The sequence below is a fragment of the Oncorhynchus nerka genome, linkage group LG12 (assembly GCF_034236695.1).
Source record: "Oncorhynchus nerka isolate Pitt River linkage group LG12, Oner_Uvic_2.0, whole genome shotgun sequence".
Taxonomy (NCBI): domain Eukaryota; kingdom Metazoa; phylum Chordata; class Actinopteri; order Salmoniformes; family Salmonidae; genus Oncorhynchus; species Oncorhynchus nerka.
In genome coordinates, this window is record NC_088407.1 from 27,709,078 (window position 1) to 27,733,633 (window position 24,556).

General features: G+C 42.9%; 1 protein-coding gene across 1 annotated transcript in view; it reads right to left on the reverse strand.

Annotated features, from left to right (window-relative positions):
• Positions 1-6,418: 6,418 nt before the first annotated feature.
• Positions 6,419-24,556, reverse strand: part of slc16a13 (solute carrier family 16 member 13) — a 55,212-nt gene continuing 37,074 nt past the window's right edge. The window contains exon 8 of the mRNA XM_029674471.2: positions 6,419-9,425. Coding sequence (XP_029530331.1) covers positions 9,118-9,425 — 308 coding nt within the window. The 3' untranslated portion in view covers positions 6,419-9,117. The remainder of the gene's footprint in view (positions 9,426-24,556) is intronic.

Sequence of the window (24,556 nt, forward strand, 5' to 3'; positions counted from 1 at the left end):
AATCCTTCCAATAGAGAAAACAAAATGTGGTTATGAATTTAACTTTAATTAAATGAGTTGACTTCACATGGGATGATTTCACTGAACAACAAAAGGGAATATTGAATGATCCCCAATGATCCATCGCATCTCCTAAATACATTTTCAACATACATCTGTAAAATGATAGTCAAGAAACTAAAGCTGTGGTTGTCTTCCTCTCAGGCTTCCATGTCTTCTCCCAGGACATCCTCAATGTCCACCTCTTGAACATCAGACTGAGGCCTCATCTTTGCTGTCACTTTTCAACCTTGTTGAGGATGGCTCGTTGTCAGGCTCAAAAAGGATGACCACCAATTTTTCAACCCTTGTTGCATGCTTTGGTGTGTGTGTCCCCAAACAAGGACCAGTTGCGCTCAGAGGCAGCTGATGTTAGTGGGATTTGGAGGATGGAGGCAACAGGGGAAAGAGCCCCAGATCCATAAAGTCCCTTCCACCAGATGGCTGATGAGATATGTTGGCACAACTGCCATACTGCATCTCCATCCCAAAGCCCTTGCTTGGAAGTGTACTTCGCCAGACTCCTAAGAACTTTGCCCTCATCCAGGTCAAGGTGGCAAGATGCGGTAGTGATGACACCATAGACCTGGTTGAACTCCACACCAGACAGGATGCTCTTGCCAGCATACTTGGGGTCCAACATGTACGCTGCGGTGTGTATGGGCTTCAGGCAGAAGTCTTCATGCTTTTTGATGTATTTCAGAATGGCAGTTTCCTCTGCTTGGCGCAACAGAGAAGTGGGCAGGGCAGTATGGATTTCTTCTCTTACATCTGCAAGCAGTCTGAACATCAGACAGGATGGCATGGTCTCCTTCAATCCATGCAATGGCTACTGCTATAGGTTTCAGGAGTTTCAGGCTGCTAACCACTCTCTCTTGGAGACTCACCCTCCAGGACACTGTCAAACATCATGACAACACCACCCCAACAGATGTTTCTGGGCAGCTTCAATGTGGTGCTCTTATTCTTCTCACTTTGCTTGGTGAGGTAGATTGCGGCTATAACTTGATGACCCTTCACATACCTAACCATTTCCTTGGCTCTCTTGTAGAGTGTATCCATTGTTTTCAGTGCCATGATGTCCTTGAGGAGCAGATTCAATGCATGGGCAGCACAGCCAATGGGTGTGATGTGAGGATAGGACTCCTCCACTTTAGACCAAGCAGTCTTCATGTTCGCAACATTGTCTGTCACCAGTGCAAATACCTTCTGTGGTCCAAGGTCATTGATGACTGCCTTCAGCTCATCTGCAATGTACAGACCGGTGTGTCTGTTGTCCCTTGTGTCTGTCCTCTTGTAGAATACTGGTTGAGGGGGTGAAGATGTGGTTAATTATTCCTTGCCCACAAACATTCAACCACCCATCAGAGATGATTGCAATACAGGCTGCTTTCTCTATGATTTGCTTGACCTTCACTTGAACTCTGCATCCAGCAAATGAGTAGATGAAGCATGTCTGGTTGGAGGGGTGTACGCTGGGCGAAGAACATTCAGAAATCTCTTCCAATACACATTGCCTGTGAGCATCAGAGAGGTAAACCAGTTGCATACACAGCTCAAGCAAGACATTCATCAGCATTTCTCTGACTACGTTCCTCCATTGAGTAAAAAAAAACTTCAGATTCCTGGAGGACCATGAGCTGTTGCGATAGATGAGGTGTCTGCATCATCATTTTCACCTCGAATAGAAGTAGAGGGACTTTTGTTGCCTACCATGTGGGTTTAAGCTAGTTAACAAAAAAATGATGTATGACATAAAATATATTCACCCCACCCAGTATTGTAATCAAAACTTACCAGAAAGCATGTAGTCCTTGGCTCAGACAGTGTAGTAGTGTGGCTCAATAGAATCTCATTAGTGTGTAAGATCTTGAGAAGCAGCTGTACATGTGATGGAAGAATGCACTTTGCATGCGGAGGGTTGCAATTCCATTGATTTGGGGATAGTTTAACCAAAATATGCCACAAAACCTATAATTGCCATGTGTATCCCACAAAAAAGGTTCACTGTAATAAGCTAACTTTTTGGATGAATTTAAGCAAAATTCCAGAGCTTAAATTTCCATGAAAAATTCTGGCAATTTACCGAAGGTTTCCGACCCTTTGCAACCCTAGTCTCAACTAACCCCACGGCCATTGGCTCAACTTACCCCAAGGCAAACATTTGGACTATATTAGCCAACACAGCTACAGGTATGCACTTTCATGCTAGGTTTAGGACCTCATATTGAAGCTTATAAGACACCAACTGATGTATAGCACAATCTTAAAATGATCTACTTTGGTTTAGATACAAGCATTATGAAATTCGTTTGACATGGTGAAAATCAGAGAATATATTAGGTGACTTGCAGAATGTCAACAGGTCTACCTTTGACCTATTGGCAGGTCACCAATGCAACTGTCTGGGATGTACCCAACTGTCTGGGATGTACCCAACTGTCTGTGAAGCATTACTGAGACAGCAGCTGTGGAGCGATACCGTAGAGTACAAACAATGGGCTCCTTATCCAGTTACCAAACATACCTGTCGAACGGTGTCAGAAAATGACACATTTCAACTCAAATTCTGAGACTATACAGCCAAAACAGCATATATTTATCCAGAGGTATCGGTAGGTTTAGTTTGTGTGTACAATATTTCTGATACAGCTCTGAATTATACACACTATATTGTGCATACTTTTTAACCTATTATGTAATTTGGGGTCTTTGCTCTTTGGAGAATGTATATAGAACAAGACATATGTATGTTGATTTTGTTTTGCTTTGTTAGTTCCAGCCTTACAGATGCATTGGAAGTATACGCCTCTGTCTCTAGGGGAGAGGGCTTGGTGGCGCCCCAGTTTGAACTTCTCAGACGTGGAGAATTAAGGCACACATGCAAAGGTTTACGTTCATACTGTTTTCTAGCCACCATACTACATTTAATACCAAGTTCCCACAAAATATTTAGCAATTTAGGCTCACATGCCAAAGTGTACAGTCTGTCCTGAGGTTGTTGTCAGGGTGATTCCGTTTAGCCTTCCAGCCCTGTTCCAATGCTAACGAGCTAGAAACTTAATGCTAGCCCCGGGAACCATTACCCTTTTGCCCCTGTGAAAGGTCAAGGGAAGGACACTTGTGGTAGTTTAGCTTTAGTTCAATGGCTAACTGGCAAGGTTTCTTTATGAGTCTACACCATGTCCTTATGTTGGTGATAGCAGCTCATAAAGTCTTTGTGAAGAAGGTTCAGGATGTTCTGTTTTCTGACTTTGTTAGACCATGTTCTCAGCAAGTTTTTGGTTTCTAGAAAGTTCCCACCAGGTGGTTTGGGTTTAACTGATTTTTTCAGATTGGTAAGGCTTCACGTGTGTTCACAATCAGTGGACCCCTGGTTCGAGCCCAGTATGGGGACAGAGACAGTGGACCCCTGGTTCGAGCCCAGTATGGGGACAGACAGTGGACCCCTGGTTCGAGCCCAGTATGGGGACAGAGACAGTGGACCCCTGGTGCGAGCCCAGTATGGGGACAGAGACAGTGGACCCCTGGTGCGAGCCCAGTATGGGGACAGAGACAGTGGACCCCTGGTTCAAGCCCAGTATGGGGACAGAGACAGTGGACCCCTGGTTCGAGCCCAGTATGGGGACAGAGACAGTGGACCCCTGGTTCGAGCCCAGTATGGGGACAGAGACAGTGGACCCCTGGTGCGAGCCCAGTATGGGGACAGAGACAGTGGACCCCTGGTGCGAGCCCAGTATGGGGACAGAGACAGTGGACCCCTGGTTCAAGCCCAGTATGGGGACAGAGACAGTGGACCCCTGGTTCGAGCCCAGTATGGGGACAGAGACAGTGGACCCCTGGTGCGAGCCCAGTATGGGGACAGAGACAGTGGACCCCTGGTTCGAGCCCAGTATGGGGACAGAGACAGTGGACCCCTGGTTCAAGCCCAGTATGGGGACAGAGACAGTGGACCCCTGGTTCAAGCCCAGTATGGGGACAGAGACAGTGGACCCCTGGTTCAAGCCCAGTATGGGGACAGAGACAGTGGACCCCTGGTTCGAGCCCAGTATGGGGACAGAGACAGTGGAGGAAGCACAGCTGGTAGGTTACATATATACACATTTCTCTAGAAAATAAGGAGAGTAATAATTATATGATGATTATGCATCCACCTTTCGGGAACAGCTGTGGTTACTGATAGGCTACTCCTATTCTAGGTGAAATTAGTTGACCGATCTATCGATAACTGCCAAAATAAAGGAAACACATGAGTAAATGAGGGATACAGTGTATATTGAAAGCAGGTGCTTCCACACAGGTCTGGTTCCTGAGTTAATTAAGCAAGTAACATCCCATCATGCTTAGGGTCATATATACAAATGCCCAGTTGCCCATTATTTTGGCTACCATGGCTAGAAGAGGTTGTAATGACTTTGAAAGAGGGGTCTTGAAGGAGCATGTTTTTTTTTTTAAACGGTGTGTCACCAATCTCAACCCAATTGAACACTTATAAGAGATTCTGGAGCTCCGCCTGAGATAACGTTTTCCACCGCCACCAACATAACCCCAAATGATGGAATTTCTCATGGAAGAATGTTGCCGCATCCCTCCAATAGAGTTCCAAAAAGTTGTAGAATCTATCCCAAGGTGCATTGAAACTGTTCTGGCGGCTCGTGGTGGCACAACGCCCTATTAAGACACTTTACAGGGCCTTCAGAAAGTATTCACATCCCTGGACTTTTTCCACATTTTGTTGTGTTACAGCTTGAATTTAAAATTGATTGAATTGAGAATATTTTGTCACTGGCCTACACACAATACCCCATAACATCAAAGTGGAATTACATTTATTTTTTTATGGCAAGTCTAAATAAGTTTAGGAGTAAACATTTTTTTTAAATTAAAGTTGCATGGACTAACTGTGTGCAAGAATATTGTTTAACATTATTTTTTAATGACTACCTCATTTATGTACCTCACAATTATCTGTAAGGTCCATCAGTCGAGCAGTGAATTTCAAACAAATTCAACCACAAAGACGAGGGAGGTTTTCCAATGCCTTGCAAAGAAGGGCACATATTGGCAGATGGGTAAAAACATAAAAAGCAGACATTGAATATCCCTTTGAGCATGGTGAAGTTATTAATTACACTTTGGATGATGTATCAATACACCCAGTCACTGCAAAGATACAGGCGTTGTTCCTAACTCAGTTGCCGAAGAGGAAGGAACAGTTACAGAGTTTAATGGCTGTAATAGGAGAAAACTGAGGATGGATCAACTACATTGTAGTTACTCCACAATACTAACCCAAATGACAGAGTGAAAAGAAGGAAGCCTGTCCAGAATGAAAATATTCCAAAACATACATGCATCCTGTGTAAGGGGTGCGTAACTGGTGGCAGGAAAGTAGAACTGGGTAATAACCGGAGCAGTTTAACATTCAAAACCACCGGCATCCAGAATAAAAAAATGTATGGGTACAAAACCCCTCGCGCACCAGACAACAATGTGCACAATCACTTACAACAAACAATTCCACACAAAGACATGGGGGGGGGACAGAGGGTTAAATACACAACACGTAATGAGGTAATGAAAATCAGATGTGTGGGAAAACAAGACAAAACAAATGGAAAATGGATCGGCAATGGCTAGAAGACCGGTGACGTCGACCGCCGAACACCGCCCGAACAAGGAGAGGAACCGACTTCGGCAGAATTCGTGACATCCTGTTTGCAACAAACATGCATCATGTTTGTAATACTGCAAATAATGTGGCAAAGCAGTTCACTTTTTGTCCTGAATGCAAAGTGTTTTATATTGGATTTGCCCCAAACATTGTATTGGATTTGCCCCAAACATCACATTACTGAGTATCAATCTCCATATCTTCAAGCATAGTGGGGGCTGCATCATGTAATGTGTATGGTTGTAATTGTTAAGAACTGGGGAGTTTGTCAGGATAAAAAGTAAACAGAATGGAGTGAAGTACAGGCAAAATCCAAGAGGAAGCCTGATTGTCTGCTTTCCGCCAGACACTGGGAGATGAATTCACCTTCAGCAGGACAATAAAACACAAGGCCAAATCTACACTGGAGTTGCTTACCAAGAAGACAGTGAACACTCCTGAGTGGGTAATCTCCCCAGTCCCTCAAGAGAAGCAGAAATGGAAGACAAAACTTTACTGATGTCAACAAAATTGTTGATGATGCATTCATTCTATCAATTTATGACATTCTGGTGAGCAAGGCTTAATTTAGTATTCTAGAGCACCAACACCAAGTAATGACAGAAGAGAAGCTGCATGTATCTAGTTATAGACAAGTTGACTAACAAATAGCCTACTTAATGTCGGAAATTCCGTCAAAAAATCATCCTGCCGTCCCTGGGCAAATGAGGAATATTTTGTTTATTCTTGGATACAGAAATACTTATAAGCGGGATAGCAAAAGTACATGTAAACAGCATATCCTGAACAGGACCTTAAATGGGATATGAGCTATTATCTGGAATACTGTGTGCATCAGTGGTGGCTGATGGAAGGAGCGATAGGACAACAGCTCATTGTAATGGTATAAATGGAATGGAGTCAAACGTGGTTTCCATGTTTGATACCATTCCATTCCAGCGAGCCCATACTCCTATAGCTCTTCCCACCAGCCTCCTCTGGTGTGCATGTAAACATAGTCACTGACAAAAGTATCAACTGACCAATTAGATTACCTAGAAGTGCTCTGCCAACCAAATCCAGATCATGATCGTCTTAGCCTGGTCCCAGATCTGTCACACTGTTCAGCGGGACAATGACCAGAGGAGTTGCAAGACAGCACGAACAGATTTGGGTTGGGGGCAAAATTGTCTAGCCCTCACCTTGCAAAAAATGATGAAAAAAAACATGGAAATAAATTATGAACAAGAGAAATTCACATGAGAGTAAATACATACAATTTCAACAGCACTTGATATTCAGTAAACAGAAAATTGTGTTGATTGACTGAACTGAGAAAGTTCTGGAAACTAGGAGAGCACACTGCCAGTGAGTGACTACATGTCAGTAGGTAGCCTATTCCATACTTGCTTTGGTAAAACACCTCGTGCTCTTTTCAAAATGTAGAGTGAAAGCTATGCTCCCTTGTCCACCACCCAAAGGACATCCAGCCAACTTGACAACTGTGAGAAGCATTGGAGTCAACATGGGCCAGCATCCCTGTGGAACGCTTTCGACACCTTGTAGAGTCCATGCCCTATGAAGAGGCTGTTCTTCCATCTACACTAAGCTCAATCTTTTGGAGTTCCTTTGGTGTTTAGTCCAAAATATGATATGATTGTATAACATTATTGTACATGAGGAATAGACTGTCTATATGAAGAGTTTTGTTCCAAAAACGCTATATCCACCCATTTTCCCACGTTTTTTCATCAGAAATGATTTCTTATGGGTATCTTCATGGGTGTGAAATATGTTTTCCGACTTTTAATTCATAGATTGTAGGTGTTTAATTATTTATTTATTTGCAAAACTCTATATACCCATTGTTTAGCTCGAATTTTGTACATTTGACTGATATGTGTTTGTCTCACCTAACTATCTTAAGATGAATGAACTGTAAGTGGCTCTGGATAAGAGTCCGCTAAATTACTCAAATGTCAAATGTAAATATTAGCAGTACTAGTGCTAGTAAACCTAGCAGTACTAGTTATTCCTCCGAGAATGAGGTGGATATATAGCGTTTTGCAACAAAACATGATTATTTATCTCTCTGGAATGAAACCACCAAGTGATCGAATCCAAACAATGACATGTCTGTCATTGAACAACCCCGTGCCATGATTAGATAGTGAAAAAAAACACTAAGTTCTTTAAACTTACAAAAGCTCATTCACAAACATTTCTGAAAATTGATATATAGCGTTTTAGAATTAAACTCGTCATATCCTCATAGCAGCCCGACTACGGGACTGTGGCCCCGAGTTAGTTGAATAATACCAGGGGTCAGAGAAGTACACATAAAACAATCATCCATTTTTTGACACAGAACCCCAAATGACTCACGTGAATATATCATTCCAGAGGATGATTAAAAGAAAACGGATTAGTGCTACTTAAATCTTACTCACGCATAGCCTACTAGATTAGACAAGTCAGAGAGTTGGGTGGGGGGGAAAGAACTCAAACCAGATTCCCCTCTACCTATGTACCTATGGGTACAGATAGAGACCGACTGATGTGTTTAAAAGAACAAATCAGAAGCCTTTCTCATTGAAGATATTGAATGGTAATGGTGGCCCTGGTGTGAACGGTTCCTGGTTTAGCTTTTAGAACTTCCTTACAAAATAAACATTCTGCCATCCAGATGTGGTTGATCTTGTGAGTACACCTACATTGATCCTGCAGTGATATGGTAGCCTACTGTGGGGGCTACCCCAAGGCTCCGTTTGGACGGCGAGAGAGAGAGAAGGGTAAAAAAATGTTGGACATATGCCATGAACTAGTCTGTCACATGATATGGTCTGTGATGTATAGCTAGCTGAGTTGCCTGAGGACTTCTTATACTGAATGCCACCCACCATGTTGACCTTTTCTCTACAGCTAGAAAACTGAATAAGACTTCACATGAGCAAATTCTGAAAGTCATGGTGACATATGGAGTAGTGGAGGAGCTATCGGAGGAAGGGCTCATTGTAATGACTGGAATCAATGGAACGGAGTTTCCATATGGTTGCTGTGTTTGATACCGTTCTATTGATTCCATTCCAGCCATTACAATGAGTCCATCCTCCTATAGATCCTCCCACCAGGCTCCTCTGGTTAGAAGCTATACGTGTGAAATGCCATGGTCATAACACTGCCATGTCATATGTAACACGATATACTGGTTGGATGTGTACGGTAGACATCCCACACTGCCCATGTGTATTTTTGCCTTGCTGTCTGTGTCTTCCTCCTCCACAAATGTACACGACTTCGGAATATAAACCTGTAGCACTCGTGCACCTTAACCATGTACTCCCCAGACCAATGGGGAAACTCCACTGAGAAACGAGGCATTCAGCCGCCCTATTGGCTAAGTAAGTGGCATCATCGGTTCTGCTTCAGTTTAAAGGCATGTACACCTCTGGTTCCGGCTGGAGGCTGTCGCAGTCCAGTTGCGGTTGAGAGTACGGTATGGTATCTATGTGGTTGAGTTTCTCTGATTGGGAGTTGGTCATGAGGCCAGACTCAGGGCTCTGCTGGTTCTGCTGCTTGTTGTTGTAGTTGCGGGCGTGTCTCTGGAGAGGGCGCTGGTCGGTGCAGGAGAAGAAGTGAGGCAAAGTGGTCATTACCATGGTACCCAGCAGGAGGAAACCACCAGCGACCAGGAAGGAGGCCGTGTAACTGCCTGTCAGGTCCTTCAACAAACCTGCAGTGAGAGAAAACGTATTAGAGAAAACCAGAAGAGAGAGAGAAAACGTATTAGTGAAAACCAGAAGAGTGAGAGAAAACAGTATTAGAGAAAACCAGAAGAGTGAGAGAAAACGTATTAGAGAAAACCAGAAGAGAGAGAGAAAACGTATTAGAGAAAACCAGAAGAGAGAAAAAACGTATTAGAGAAAACCAGAAGAGAGAGAGAAAACGTATTAGAGAAAACCAGAAGAGTGAGAGAAAGGAGGGGGGGGTGGAGAGGGAGAGAGAGGCAGGCATTAGACAACCATTGGAAGAGAGAAAAGGAGCGGCATATGGGAAAGGGAAGGAAAGAGGGGGTGATTGATTGTTAGGAGACTACAGATGGTCACAGATAGGGAAAAGGAGAGAGGGAAAGTGAAAAGTGTGAGAGAAAATACAGAGTCAATGGTAGACTTTGAGGAGACTCCTACAGTAGGTACACCTACAGCTCATCTCTTGGCAGTAGTACTGCGGACTACTTTATCACTGACCTCAATCCTAAAGTCTCTCAGAACATTCAGTCAGCCCACTGACACCCCCGATCAGGTCACAATAAAATCAGTCTACTTGAACAGAACAATACTCAATCATGAGGCAAAGCCAAAAGAACTGAATAATATTAAGAAATGCTATAAATGGAATGAAAATATTGTGGAAACCTACCAAAAAACAATTAGGCAACAACAAATTCAATCCCTTTTAGACAACTTCCTAGAAAAAATGTTTCACTGTAAAAGTAAAGGTGTAAACTTGGCAGTAAAAAAACCTAAACAGTGTATTTGACCGCTCAGCTTCCCTATCAAGTATAAACAATTAAAGCAGACAACCTAAGACAATTAACAACAATGACAAATAGTTTGATGAAGAATGCAAAAACCTAAGAATGAAATTGAGAAACCTGTCCAACCAAAAACATAGAGACCCAGAAAACCTGAGCCAATGATGAATAACTCAAACAATACAGAAACACACCACGGAAAAAAAAGTTACAGCACATCAGAAATCAGCTCAATGTAATTGAAGAATCGATAGACTAACCATTGGAAAACACTAAACAAACAACATGAAGAGTTATCTAAAACAGAGATATACAATACACCACTTCTCCAATATTTTTGGCTCTATAACAAACAGCAAAAAACTATACATGATCAAATGGAAATCTTAGAATCAACTTTTATAAACTACCAGAACCCACTGGATTCTCAAATTACATTGAATGAACTATAGGAAAAAATACAAACCCTCCAACCCAAAAAGGCTGATGGTGTAGAGCAGGGGTGTCAAAGTCAAATGGACGGAGGGCCAAATAAAAAAATCAGCTACAAGACGAGGGCCGGACTGTTCGAATGTTCATTGAAAATTTTTTAAATGACGCATATAGTCTAGTGAACCTAATTGAACCTACTGAAAACCTAACAAATATATTACAATATGATCAGATAAATAAAGCAATATTTTCTTATGGCTCTGTCAGTAATCTTTAATTTTCAACAGACACAAAAGACAAATTTCCTTTATATAAATATCCCCATAACATGAACATTAAATGAAAGAAACCGGTATTCAAGGCACCATCAGTAGACTATATTTTCTATTTTAGCAAAAGTGGGCTAAATTTACTTCAAAGAAAAAACAATAATAGCAATTTTCTATCATCCACTCAACTGAAATATTTTTAAAATATAATTGGATTGAAATACAAAAAAATAAAGTGCAAAAATCTATTAATCAAAAACAACACTTTGTTTAAGGAGAAGTAACATGCAGTGAAAACAAATATTAAATTTTAACTTTTAAACTTGAACTGAGTAAAAACTCTAAATATGTGATTGCACAGTAATGTTCACTTGTTTGAGGTTGAGGGTGATACTTGGTGGTGTCCCATCTTTTCCACAAGTTCATCAATGTTCGGGGTAAGGCTCTGAGCTGAAGAAATCCTCAGAATTGAGTGGAGGTGTTCAGCAGTAAGTCGACTTCTGTGTGATGTTTTGTTCAGGTTCATCAAAGAAAACAGTTGTTCACACAGGTATGTGCTGCCAAACATAGACAACGTTTGAGCAGCCTGGATGCGCAGCTGGGGCATTGTGCCGGGGAGGAAACGGGCGAACTCCGCAGCACCCACTGCCGCATATTTTGCCCTCAGTGCATCATTGCATTGGAGGTCAATCAACTCCATTTGGAGGTTTGGTGGTGAGCTTTCCACGTCAACAGCAAATGGGTTACCGAGCAGTTCCAACCTGCTTTTTGTGCTTCAAAGTCAGCAAATCGGCGTCGAAAGTCAGCGGCAAGCATACCTATTTTATCAGCCAACTGTGTGCTCGGGAACGCACTGGTAGAGAGCTTCTCTTTCATGGTCTGGCAGCTGGGAAAGTGGCTCAAATTTTCTTTCCGCATCTGCGTCTCCCACAGAGTCAGTTTGGTTTTAAATGCCTTCACTGTACTGTACATATCAGAGATGACACGATCCCGACCCTGCAGCTGCAAGTTTATTGCATTCAGATGACTCGTAATGTCACACAGAAAAGCCATTTCACACAGAAACATTTCGTCTCGGAGTTGTGTTGTGTCTTTCCCTTTGCTGTCCAAGAACAGACAAATCTCCTCACGAAGCTCGAAACATCTTTGAAGCACCTTTCCCTGGCTTAGCCATCGCACCTCTGTGTGATAAGGCAAATCACCATGCTCCGTTTCTAACTCCGTCAGAAATGCCTTGAACTGGCGGTGATTCAAACCTTTGGCTCTGATAAAGTTAACTGTGCGCGTGATGATGCTCATTACATGCTCCATTTTCAAGGCTTTACCGCACAACGCTTCCTGGTGTATGATACAATGATAAGCTGTCAGCTCACCTGTCGCGTTTTCCTCTTGCATCTTTTCCCGTATCTTCGCCACCAGTCCGCTCCTGTGTCCACACATCGCAGGTGCTCCGTCGGTTGTCAAACCCACGAGTTTTTCCCAAGGCAGCTCCATCTCATTTACACATCTTGACACCTCTTCATACAAATCATGCCCCGTAGTTGTGCCATGCATAGGACGTAAAGCCAAAAACTCCTCTGTCACGCTTAGGTTGGAGTCCACTCCGCGGATGAAAATTGACAACTGGGCAATGTCAGAAATGTCGGTGCTCTCATCCACAGCCAAGGAATATGCAATAAAATCTTTTCCCTTTTTCACAAGCTGCTCTTTTAGATTGATGGACAACTGGTCTACTCTCTCGGCAATGGTGTTTCTGCTCAGACTCACATTTAAAAGAGTTGCCTTTTTTCTGGGCAAACTTCGTCACAAACTTTAATCATGCAGTTTTTGATGAAATCCCCCTCCGTAAATGGCCGGGCTGATTTAGCGATCTCTTCTGCCAAAATAAAACTGGCCTTGACAGCAGCCTGGCCTTGTGATTTGGCTTTTTTGAACAGAGCCTGTCGAGATTTGAGGCCTCGTTTTAATTCCTCTGCCTTTTGTAGCCTTTGTTCCATGTCCATATTCTTGTTTTTGTCCGCGTGTTTCGTTTCATAATGTCGTCTCAGATTATACTCTTTCAGTACCGCCACACTTTCTCCACACAGAAGACACACAGGTTTTCCAGCTACCTTCGTGAACATATACTCCGACTCCCACCTTGTTTGAAACCCCGGTTCTCAGTATCCACCTTCCGTTTTGCCATTTTTGATGGGTATCTGAAAGTTAATTTTACTGTGATGCTGACGACTGCTGTGCCAATAAATATTGAAATGAAGCAGCCTACTGCTCGGTGCGTCACCTTTGCATTGTGGGAAATGTAGTATTGGTGCGTGTAAAAGATCTGCGGGCTGCCGGCTTGCTGCGGGCCGGTTCTAATAATAAATCAAGATCATCCCAGGGGCCGTAAAAAACCTTCTTGCGGGCCGGATGTGGCCCGCGGGCCTTGACTCTGACATATGTGGTGTAGAGGGTATCCTCAATGAAATGATAAAATATACAGACCACACATTCCAATTGGCAAAACTTAAAATCTTTAACATCATCCTCAGCTCTAGCATCGTCCCCAATATTGGGAACCAAGGGCTGGAAAAACCTTGGATCACTGCTATTCTAACTTCCGCAACGCATATAAGGCCCTGCCCCACCCTCCTTTCGGAAAAGCTGACCACGACTCCATTTTGTTGATCCCTGCCTACAGACAGAAACTAAAACAAGAAGCTCCCGCGCTGAGGTCTGTTCAACGCTGGTCCGACCAATCTGATTCCACACTCCAAGACTGCTTCCATCACGTGGACTGGAATATGTTTCGTATTGCGTCAGACAACAACATTGACGAATACGCTGATTCGGTGAGCGAGTTCATTAGAACGTGCGTTGAAGATGTCGTTCCCATAGCAACGATTAAAACATTCCCAAACCAGAAACCATGGATTGATGGCAGCATTCGCGCGAAACTGAAAGCCCGAACCACTGCTTTTAATCAGGGCAAGGTGACCGGAAACATGACCGAATACAAACAGTGTAACTATTCCCTCCGCAAGACAATCAAACAAGCTAAGCGTCAGTATAGAGACAAAGTAGAATCTCAATTCAACGGCTCAGACACAAGAGGTATGTGGCAGGGTCTACAGTCAATCACGGATTACAAAAAGAAAACCAGCCCCATCACGGACCAGGATGTCTTGCTCCCAGGCAGACTAAATAACTTTTTTGCCCGCTTTGAGGACAATACAGTGCCACTGACACGGCCCGCAACTAAAACATGCAGACTCTCCTTCACTGCAGCCGACGTGAGGAAAACATTTAAACGTGTCAACCCTCGCAAGGCTGCAGGCCCAGACGGCATCCCCAGCCGCGCCCTCAGAGCATGCGCAGACCAGTTGGCTGGTGTGTTTACGGACATATTCAATCAATCCCTATCCCAGTCTGTTGTTCCCACATGCTTCAAGAGGGCCACCATTGTTCCTTTTCCCAAGAAAGCTAAGGTAACTGAGCTAAACGACTACCGCCCCGAAGCACTCACTTCCGTCATCATGAAGTGCTTTGAGAGACTAGTCAAGGACCATATCACCTCCACCCCCTACCTGACACCTTAGACCCACTCCAATTTGCTTACCGCCCAAATAGGTCCACAGACGATGCAATCTCAACCACACTGCACACTGCCATAACCCATCTGGACAAGAGGAATACCTATGTGAGAATGCTGTTCATCGACTACAGCTCGGCATTTAACACCATAGTGCCCTCCAAGCTCGTCATCAAGCTCGAGACCCTGGGTCTCGACCCCGCCCTGTGCAACTGGGTACTGGACTTCCTGACGGGCCGCCCCCAGGTGGTGAGGATAGGCAACAACATTTCCACCCCGCTGATCCCTAACACTGGGGCCCCACAATGGTGCGTTCTGAGCCCTCTCCTGTACTCCCTGTTCACCCACGACTGCGTGGACACGCACACCTCCAACTCAATCAAGTTTGCGGACGACACAACAGTGGTAGGCTTGATTACCAACAACGACGAGACGGCCTACAGGGAGGAGGTGAGGGCCCTCGGAGTGTGGTGTCAGGAAAATAACCTCACACTCAACGTCAACAAAACTAAGGAGATGATTGTGGACTTCAGGAAACAGCAGAGGGAACACCCCCCTATCCACATTGATGGAACAGTAGTGGAGAGGGTAGTAAGTTTTAAGTTCCTCGGCGTACACATCACAGACAAACTGAATTGGTCCACCCACACAGACAGCATCGTGAAGAAGGTGCAGCAGTGCCTCTTCAACCTCAGGAGGCTGAAGAAATTCGGCTTGTCACCAAAAGCACTCACAAACTTCTACAGATGCACAATCGAGAGCATCCTGTCGGGCTGTATCACCGCCTGGTACGGCAACTGCTCCGCCCACAACCGTAAGGCTCTCCAGAGGGTAGTGAGGTCTGCACAACGCATCACCGGGGGCAAACTACCTGCCCTCCAGGACACCTACACCACCCGATGTCACAGGAAGGCCATAAAGATCATCAAGGACAACAACCACCCGAGCCACTGCCTGTTCACCCCGCTATCATCCAGAAGGCGAGGTCAGTACAGGTGCATCAAAGCTGGGACCGAGAGACTGAAAAACAGCTTCTATCTCAAGGCCATCAGACTGTTAAACAGCCACCACTAACATTGAGTGGCTGCTGCCTACACACCGACTCAACTCCAGCCACTTTAATAATGGGAATTGATGGGAAATGATGTAAAATATATCACTAGCCACTTTAAACAATGCTACCTAATATAATGTTTACATACCCTACATTATTCATCTCATATGTATATACTGTACTCTATATCATCTACTGCATCTTTATGTAATACATGTATCACTAGCCACTTTAACTATGCCACTTTGTTTACATACTCATCTCATATGTATATACTGCACTCAATACCATCTACTGTATCTTGCCTATGCCACTCTGTACCATCACTCATTCATATATCTTTATGTACATATTCTTTATCCCCTTACACTTGTGTCTATAAGGTAGTAGTTTTGGAATTGTTAGCTAGATTACTTGTTGGTTATTACTGCATTGTCGGAACTAGAAGCACAAGCATTTCTCTACACTTGCATTAACATCTGCTAACCATGTGTATGTGACAAATAAAATGGTATTTTATTTGACAGACAACGTATTCACCCTGCACACCCTAATTGACAAACAAACAAACCAAAAGGAAGTCAAAATCTTCTCATGCTTTGTTGATTTCAAAAAAGCTTTTGACTCAATTTGGCATGAGGGTCTGCTATACAAATTGATATTAGGGGAAAAACATACAATATTGTAAAATCCATGTACACAAACAAGGGTGTTGTTAAAATGGGCAAAAAACACACACATTACTTTCCACAGGGCTGTGAGGTGAGACAGGGACGCAGCTTAAGCCCCACCCACTTCAACATATATATCAACGGAATTGGTGAGGGCACAAGAGTCTGCAGCACCCAGCCTCACCTTACTAGAATCTGAAGTCAAATGTCTACTGTTTACTGTCCCCAACCAAGGAGGGCCTACAGCAGCACCTAGATCTTCTGCACAGATTCTGTCAGACCTGTGCCCTGACAGTAAATCCCAGTAAGACAAAAATAAAGGTCCAGTTGCCAGGACCACAAATTCAAATTACATCTAGACACCGTTGCCCTAGCGAACAAGAAAATGGCCTGAACATCAGCGCCACAGGTAACTTCCACAGAGCTGTGAACGATCTGAGACAGGGCAAGAAGGGCCTTCTACGCCATCAAAAGGAACATAAAATTCAACATACCAACTAGGATCTGGCTAAAAATACTTGAATCAGTTATAGAACCCATTGTCCTTTATGGTTGTGAGGTCTGGGGTCTGCTCACCAACCAAGAACTCACAAAATGGGACAAACACCAAATTGAGACTCTGCATGCAGAATTCTGCAAAAATACACTGCTCAAGAAAATAAAGGGAACACTTAAACAACACAATGGAACTCCAAGTCAATCACACTTCTGTGAAATCTAACTGTCCACTTAGGAATCAACACTGATTGACAATAAATTTCACATGCTGTTGTGCAAATGGAATAGACAACAGGTGGAAATAGGCAATTAGCAAGACACCCCCAATAAAGGAGTGGTTCTGCAGGTGATAACCACAGACCACTTCTCAGTTCCTATGCTTCCTGGCTGATGTTTTGGTCACTTCTGAATGCTGGCGGTGCGCTTTCATTCTAGTGGTAGCATGAGACGGAGTCTACAACCCACACAAGTGGCTCAGGTAGTGCAGCTCATCCAGGAAGGCACATCAATGCGAGCTGTGGCAAGAAGGTCTGCTGTGTCTGGCAGCGTAGTGTCCAGAGCATGGAGGCGCTACCAGGAGACAGGCCAGTACATCAGGAGACGTGGAGGCCGTAGGAGGGCAACAACCCAGCAGCAGGACCGCTACCTCCGCCTTTGTGAAAGGAGGAGCACTGCCAGAGCCCTGCAAAATTACCTCCAGCAGGCCACAAATGTGCATGTGTCTGCTCAAACGGTCAGAAACAGACTCCATGAGGGTGGTATGAGGGCCTGACGTCCACAGGTGGGGGTTGTGCTTACAGCCAAACACCGTGCAGGACGTTTGGCATTTGCCAGAGAACACCAAGATTGGCAAATTCACCACTGGCACCCTGTGCTCTTCACAGATGAAAGCAGGTTCACACTGAACACATGTGACAGACGTGACAGTCTGGAGACGCCGTGGAGAACGTTCTGCTGCCTGCAACATCCTCCAGTTTGGCGGTGGGTCAATCATGGTGTGGGGTGGCATTTCTTTGGGGGGCCGCACAGCCCTCCATGTGCTCGCCAGAGGTAGCCTGACTGCCATTAGGTACCGAGATGAGATCCTCAGACCCCTTGTGAGACCATATGCTGGTGCGGTTGGCCCTGGGTTCCTCCTAATGCAAGACAATGCTAGACCTCATGTGGCTGGAGTGTGTCAGCAGTTCCTGCAAGAGGAAGGCATTGATGCTATGGACTGGCCCGCCCGTTCCCCAGACCTGAATCCAATTGAGCACATCTGGGACATCATGTCTAGCTCCATCCACCAACGCCACATTGCACCACAGACTGTCATCAGGAGCATGCACAGGCGTTGTAGGGAGGTCATACAGGCACGTGGAGACCACACACACTACTGAGCCTCATTTTGACTTGTTTTAAGGACATTACATCAAAGTTGGATCAGCCTGTAGTGTGGTTTTCCACTTTAATTTTGAGTGTCACTCCAAATCCAGACCTCCATGGGTTGATAAATTTGATTTCCATTGATAATTTGTGTGATATTGTTGTCAGCACATTCAACTATGTAAAGAAAAAAATATTTAATAAGAATATTTCATTCATTCAGATCTAGGATGTGTTATTTTAGTGTTCCCTTAATTTTTTTGAGCAGTGTATAATCTGTGTACAACATAAAACACAAAATAATGCATGCAGGGCAGAATTAGGCCGATACCCGCTAATTATCACAATCCAGAAAATAGACGTTAAATTCTACAACTACCTAAAAGGAAGAGATTCCCAAACCTTCCATAACAAAGCCATCACCTACAGAGAGATGAACCTGGAGAAGAGTCGGTCCTGGGGCTCTGTTCACAAACACAGACCCCACACAGAGCTCCAGGACAGCAACACAATTAGACCCAGCCAAATCATGAGAAAACAAAAAGATAATTACTGAGCAAACTAGAATGCTATTTGGCCCTAAACAGAGAGCACACAGTGGCAGAATACCTGACCACTGTGACTGATCCAAAATGTAAAAAAGCTTTGACTATGTACTAGAGGTCAACGGATTATGATTTTCAACGCTGATACCGATTATTGGATGACCAAAAAAGCTGATACCGATTAATCGGACGATTTTTTTATTTGTAATAATGACAATTACAACAATACGGAATTAACACTTGTTTTAACTTAATATAAAACATCAATAAAATCAATTTAGCCTCAAATAAATAATGAAACATGTTCAATTTGGTTTAAATAATGCAAAAACAAAGTGTTGGAGAAGAAAGTAATGTGCCATGTAAAAATGTGTGCCACGTAAAAAAAGCTAACGTTTAAGTTCCTTGCTCAGAACATGAGAACATATGAAAGTTGGTGGTTCCTTTTAACATGAGACTTCAATATTCCAAGGTAAGAGGTTTTAGGTTGTATTTAATATAGTATTTATAGGACTATTTCTCTCTATACCATTTGCATTTCATATACCTTTGACTATTGGATGTTCTTATAGGTACTATAGTATTGCCAGTGTAACAGTAAAGCTTCCGTCCCCCTCCTTGCCCCTACCTGGGCTCGAATCAGGAACACACAGACAACAGCCACACACGAAGCATTGTTACCCATCGCTCCACAAAAGCCACGGCCCTTGCAGCGCAAGGGGAATAACTACTCCAAATCTAGAAGCGAGTGACGTTTGAAACAGTATTAGCGCACACCCAGCTAACCATTTCACATTGGTTACACCAACCATTAGGCTGAAAGTCATAAACAGTGCTGTTGCTTGCGAAGAGCTGCTGGCAAAACGCACAAAAGTGCTGTTTGAATGAATGATTAAGGGCCTGCTGCTGCTCAGTCAGACTGCTTATCAAATCAGACGTAATTATAACATAACACACAGAAATACAAGCCTTTGGTCATTAATATGATCGAATCCGGAAACTATCATTTTGAAAACAAAACGTTTATTATTTCAGTGAAATACGGAACCGTTCAGTATTTTATCTAACGGGTGGCATCCCTAAGTCTAAATATTCTTGTTCCATTGCACAACCGTCAATGTATATCGTCCGCCCCATCCCGCATGCGGTATCGTTACTACAGCCTCAAGCTCATTACCATAACGCAACGTTAGCGATTTCTAAAAATCGCAAATGAAATGAAATAAATATGCCTGCTCTCAAGCTTATCCTTTTCTTAACAATCCTGTCGTCTCAGATTTTCAAAATATGCTTTTGAACCAGAGAAAATCAATAATTTGTGTAAGAGTGGTGATAGCTAGCTTAGCATTTAGCGTTAGCATTTAGCACGCAACATATTCACAAAAACCAGCCAAGGAATCAAATAAAATAATTTACCTTTGAAGAACTTCAGATGTTTCAATGAGGAGACTCTCAGTTACATAGCAGATGTCCAGTTTTTCCTGAAAGATTCTTGTGTAGGACACATCGTTCCGTTTTGTTACTATGCATTTGGCTACCGAAACTAACCGAAAATTCAGTCACCTACACGTCGAACTTTTTTCCGAAATAACTCCATAATATCGACTGAAACATGGAAAACGTTGTTTGAATCAATCCTGAAGGTGGTTTGGCATATATCTCTCCATTGAAAGCCCAGTCCTTGAAGCAAGCTTTGTTCTCAGATTCGAATGGAAAAATACTGGGACCTGACTTTTGCGCACCAATTGCCACGCAGACACCAAGCGGGACACTTGGCAATTGTAGTCTCTTATGGTCAATCTTCCAATGATATGCCTACAAATACGTCACAATGCTGCAGAGACCTTGGGGAAACAAGATAAAGTGTCCGTTCATTCCTGTCGCATTCACAGCCATATAAGGCGATCATGGAAAACGTAGCCTCAGAAATCCTGTTCATTTCCTGGTCGGTCAAACATCTTGGTTTTGCCCGAAGCATTTGTTCTAGGGGACTCACAGTGAAAATCTTTGCAGTTCTGGAAACGTGAGATTGTCTTCTTTCCAAAACTATCAATTCCAAGCATATTCGAGCATCTTTTCGTGACAAAATATTGCGCTTAAAACGGGCACGTCTTTTTATCCAAAAATGAAATACTGCCCCTATAGGACTAACAGGTTAAGTAAAATTCTGAAAAATTAGTTCACAATGAGCCAGGCAGCCCAAACTGTTGCATATACCCTGACTCTGCGTGCAATGAATGCAAGAGAAATGACAATTTCACCTGGTTAATATTGCCTGCTAAACTGGATCAGTAGTTATAACTAGTGATTATGATTTTTTTTTTTTTATAAGATAAGTTTAATGCTAGCTAGCAATTTACCTTGGCTTCTACTACATTCACGTAACAGGCAGGCTACTCGTGGAGTGCAATGGTTAGAGCGTTGGACTAGTTAACTCTGCGGTTGCAAGATTGGAACCCTGAGCTGACAAGGTGAAAATCTGTCGTTCTGCCCCTGAACAAGGCAGTTAACCCACAGTTCCTAGGCAGTCATTGAAAATAAGAATGTGTTCTTAACCGACTTGCCTAGTTAAATAAAAGGTATAAAAAAAATACATCGGAAATTGGCGATGTACTATGTACAGTCTCAGTGAGCATAGCCTTGCTATTTAGAAAGGCCGCCGTAGGCAGAACTGACTCAAGAGAAGACAGGCCGATATGTGCACACTACCCACAAAATGAGGTGGAAACTGAACTGCGCTTCCTGACCTCCTGCCAAATGTACGACCATATTATAGATGCATATTTCCCTCAGACCCACAAAGAATTCTAAAGCAATTTGGATAAACTCCCATATCTATTGGGAGAAATACCACAGTGTGCCATCACAGCAGCACATTTTATGACCTGTTGCCACAAGAAAATGGTAACCAGTGAAGAACAAACACCATTATAAATACAACCAATATTTATGTTTATTTATTTTCCCTTTAGTACTTTAACTATTTTACACATCGTTAAAACTGTATATAGACAATATGACATTTGAAATGTCTATTCCTTTGGAACTAGTTTATATCACTTTTGTTTATTATCTAGTTCACTTGCTTTGGCAACGTAATCATATGTTTCTCATGCCAATAAAACCCTTTGAATTGAATTGAAAGAGAGACCAAGACAGAGAAGAGAGCATAAGAACATAACCAAACGTAACCTAGAGGGGAGGTGGGGGGAATGGAGAAAGTGTGTGGGAGGTCAAATGGCCAGAGAGTGAGAGCAATAAAGCACTTGGACTGTATGGATTTCCAATAGGTAGGCTAAAGGTTTACCATGGTTAGCTAATCATCAACTGATTTGACCCAGTGTTGACTAGATGACATTTCTTATGTGTCAACAGTGGATTTAGATATGGAGCCTTTATTAGTGATAAAACAATGAATTAATATCCAATTGGTAGGTTAAAGGGTTTAACATGGTTAGCTAATCATCAACTGATTTGACCCTGTGTTGACTAGCTGACATTTTTAAGTGTCAAGAGTAGAGGTCGACAGATTAATCGGAATGGCCGATTAATTAGGACCAATTTCAAGTTTTCATAACAATCGGAAATTGGTATTTTTGGACACCGATTTGTTATTTAAATTTTTTTACACCTTTATTTAACTAGGCAAGTCAGTTAAAGAACACATGCTTATTTTCAATGACGCCCTAGGAACGGTGGGTTAACTGCCTCGTTCAGGGGCAGAATGACAGATTTTTACCTTGTCAGCTCGGGGATTCAATCTTGCAACCTAACAGTTAACTAGTCCAACGCTCTAACCACCTGCCTCTCATTGCACTCCACGAGGAGCCTGCCTGTTACGCAAATGCAGTAAGTAGCCAAGCTAAGTTGCTAGCTAGCATTAAACTTATCTTATAAAAAACAATCAATCATAATCACTAGTTAACTACACATGGTTGATATTACTAGTTTATCTAATCACTAGTTTAACGTGTCCTGTATTGCATATAATCGATGCGGTGCGTATCGTTGCTCCAATGTGTACCTAACCATAAACATCAATGCCTTACTTAAAATCAATACACAGAAGTATATATTTTTAATCGTGCATATTTAGCTAAAAGAAATCCAGGTTAGCAGGCAAAATTAACCAGGTGAAATTGTGTCACTTCTCTTGCATTCATTGCACGCAGAGTCAGTGTATATGCAACAATATGGGCCGCCTAATTTGCCAGAATTGTACGTAATTATGACATAACATTGAAGGTTGTGCAATGTAACAGCAATATTTAGACTTAGGGATGCCACCTGTTAGATAAAATACGGAACGGTTTTATCTAACTAGTATTTCTATGTGTTATGTTATAACTAAGTCTATGATTTGATAGAGCAGTCTGACTGAGCGGTGGTAGGCACCAGCAGGCTCGTAAGCATTCATTCAAGCAGCTCTTTGCTGTGCTTCAAGCATTGAGCTGTTTATGACTTCAAGCCTATCAACTCCCGAGATTAGGCTGGTGTAACCGATGTGAAATGGCTAGCTAGTTAGTGCGGTGCGCGCTAATAGCGTTTCAAACGTCACTCGCTCTGAGACTTGGAGTAGTTGTTCCCCTTGCTCTGCTTTTGTGGAGCGATGGATAACGCTGCTTCGAGGGTGGCTGTTGTCGATGTGTTCCTGGTTCGAGCCAAGGTAGGAGCGAGGAGAGGGACGGAAGCTATACTGTTACACTGGCAATACTAAAGTGCCTATAAGAACATCCAATAGTCAGGTATATGAAATACAAATGGTATAGGAGAGAAATAGTCCTATAATTCCAATAACTACCACCTAAAACTTCTTACATGGGAATATTGAAGACTCATGTCAAAAGGAAACACCAGCTTTCATATATGTTCTCATTTTCTGAGCAAGAACTGAAACGTAAGCTTTTTTTTTTTTACATGGCACATATTGCACTTTTACCTTCTTCTCCAACCCTTTGTTTTTGCATTATTTAAACCAAATTGAACATGTTTCATTATTTATTTGAGGCTAAATTGATTTTATTCATGTATTATATTAAGTTAAAATAAGTGTTCATTCAGTATTGTTATAATTGTCATTATTACAAACAAACAAATAAATAAATAGGCCGATGAATCGGTATCGGCTTTTTTTGGTCCTCCTATAATCGGTATCGGCTTTTTTTTTGGTCCTCCAATAATCGGTATCGTTTTTTTTTTTTTTTGGGTCCTCCAATAATCGGTATTGTTTTTTTTTTTGGTCCTCCAATAATCGGTATTGGCTTTTTTTTGGCCCTCCAATAATCGGCAGCGGCTTTTTTTGGTCCTCCAATAATCGGCATTGGCTTTTTTGGTCCTCCAACAATCGGCATTGGCTTTTTTTTGGGGTCCTCCAATAATCGGTATCGGCTTTTTGGTCCTCCAATAATCGGTATCGGCCTCCAATAATCGGTATCGGCTTTTTTGGTCCTCCAATAATTGGTATCGGCTTTTTTTGGTCCTCCAATAATCGGTATTGGCGTTGAAAAATCATAGTCGGTCGACCTCTAGTCAAGAGTACACCAAATATTAAGAACGCCTTCCTAATATTGAGTTGCAGCCCCTTTTGCCCTCAGAACAGCCTCAATTCGTTGGGGCATGGACTCTACAAGGTGTCTAAAGCGTTCCACAGAGGTGTTGGCCCATGTTGACTCCAATGCTTCCCACAGTTGTGTCAAGTTGGCTGATAGTGGATCTCTACTCTGAATAACTTGTTCCATCTCATTCAACAGATGCTCAATTAGATTGAGATCTGGTGACTTGGCAGGCCACTGCAGTAAGCTGAACACTGTCATATTCGTGGAACCATTCCAGGACAATACTAGCCTTGCGGCATGGGACATCATCTTACTGGCAAAAATCTGCTTGCAGATGGATACAGTTGCCATGAAGAGATGCACTTGATTG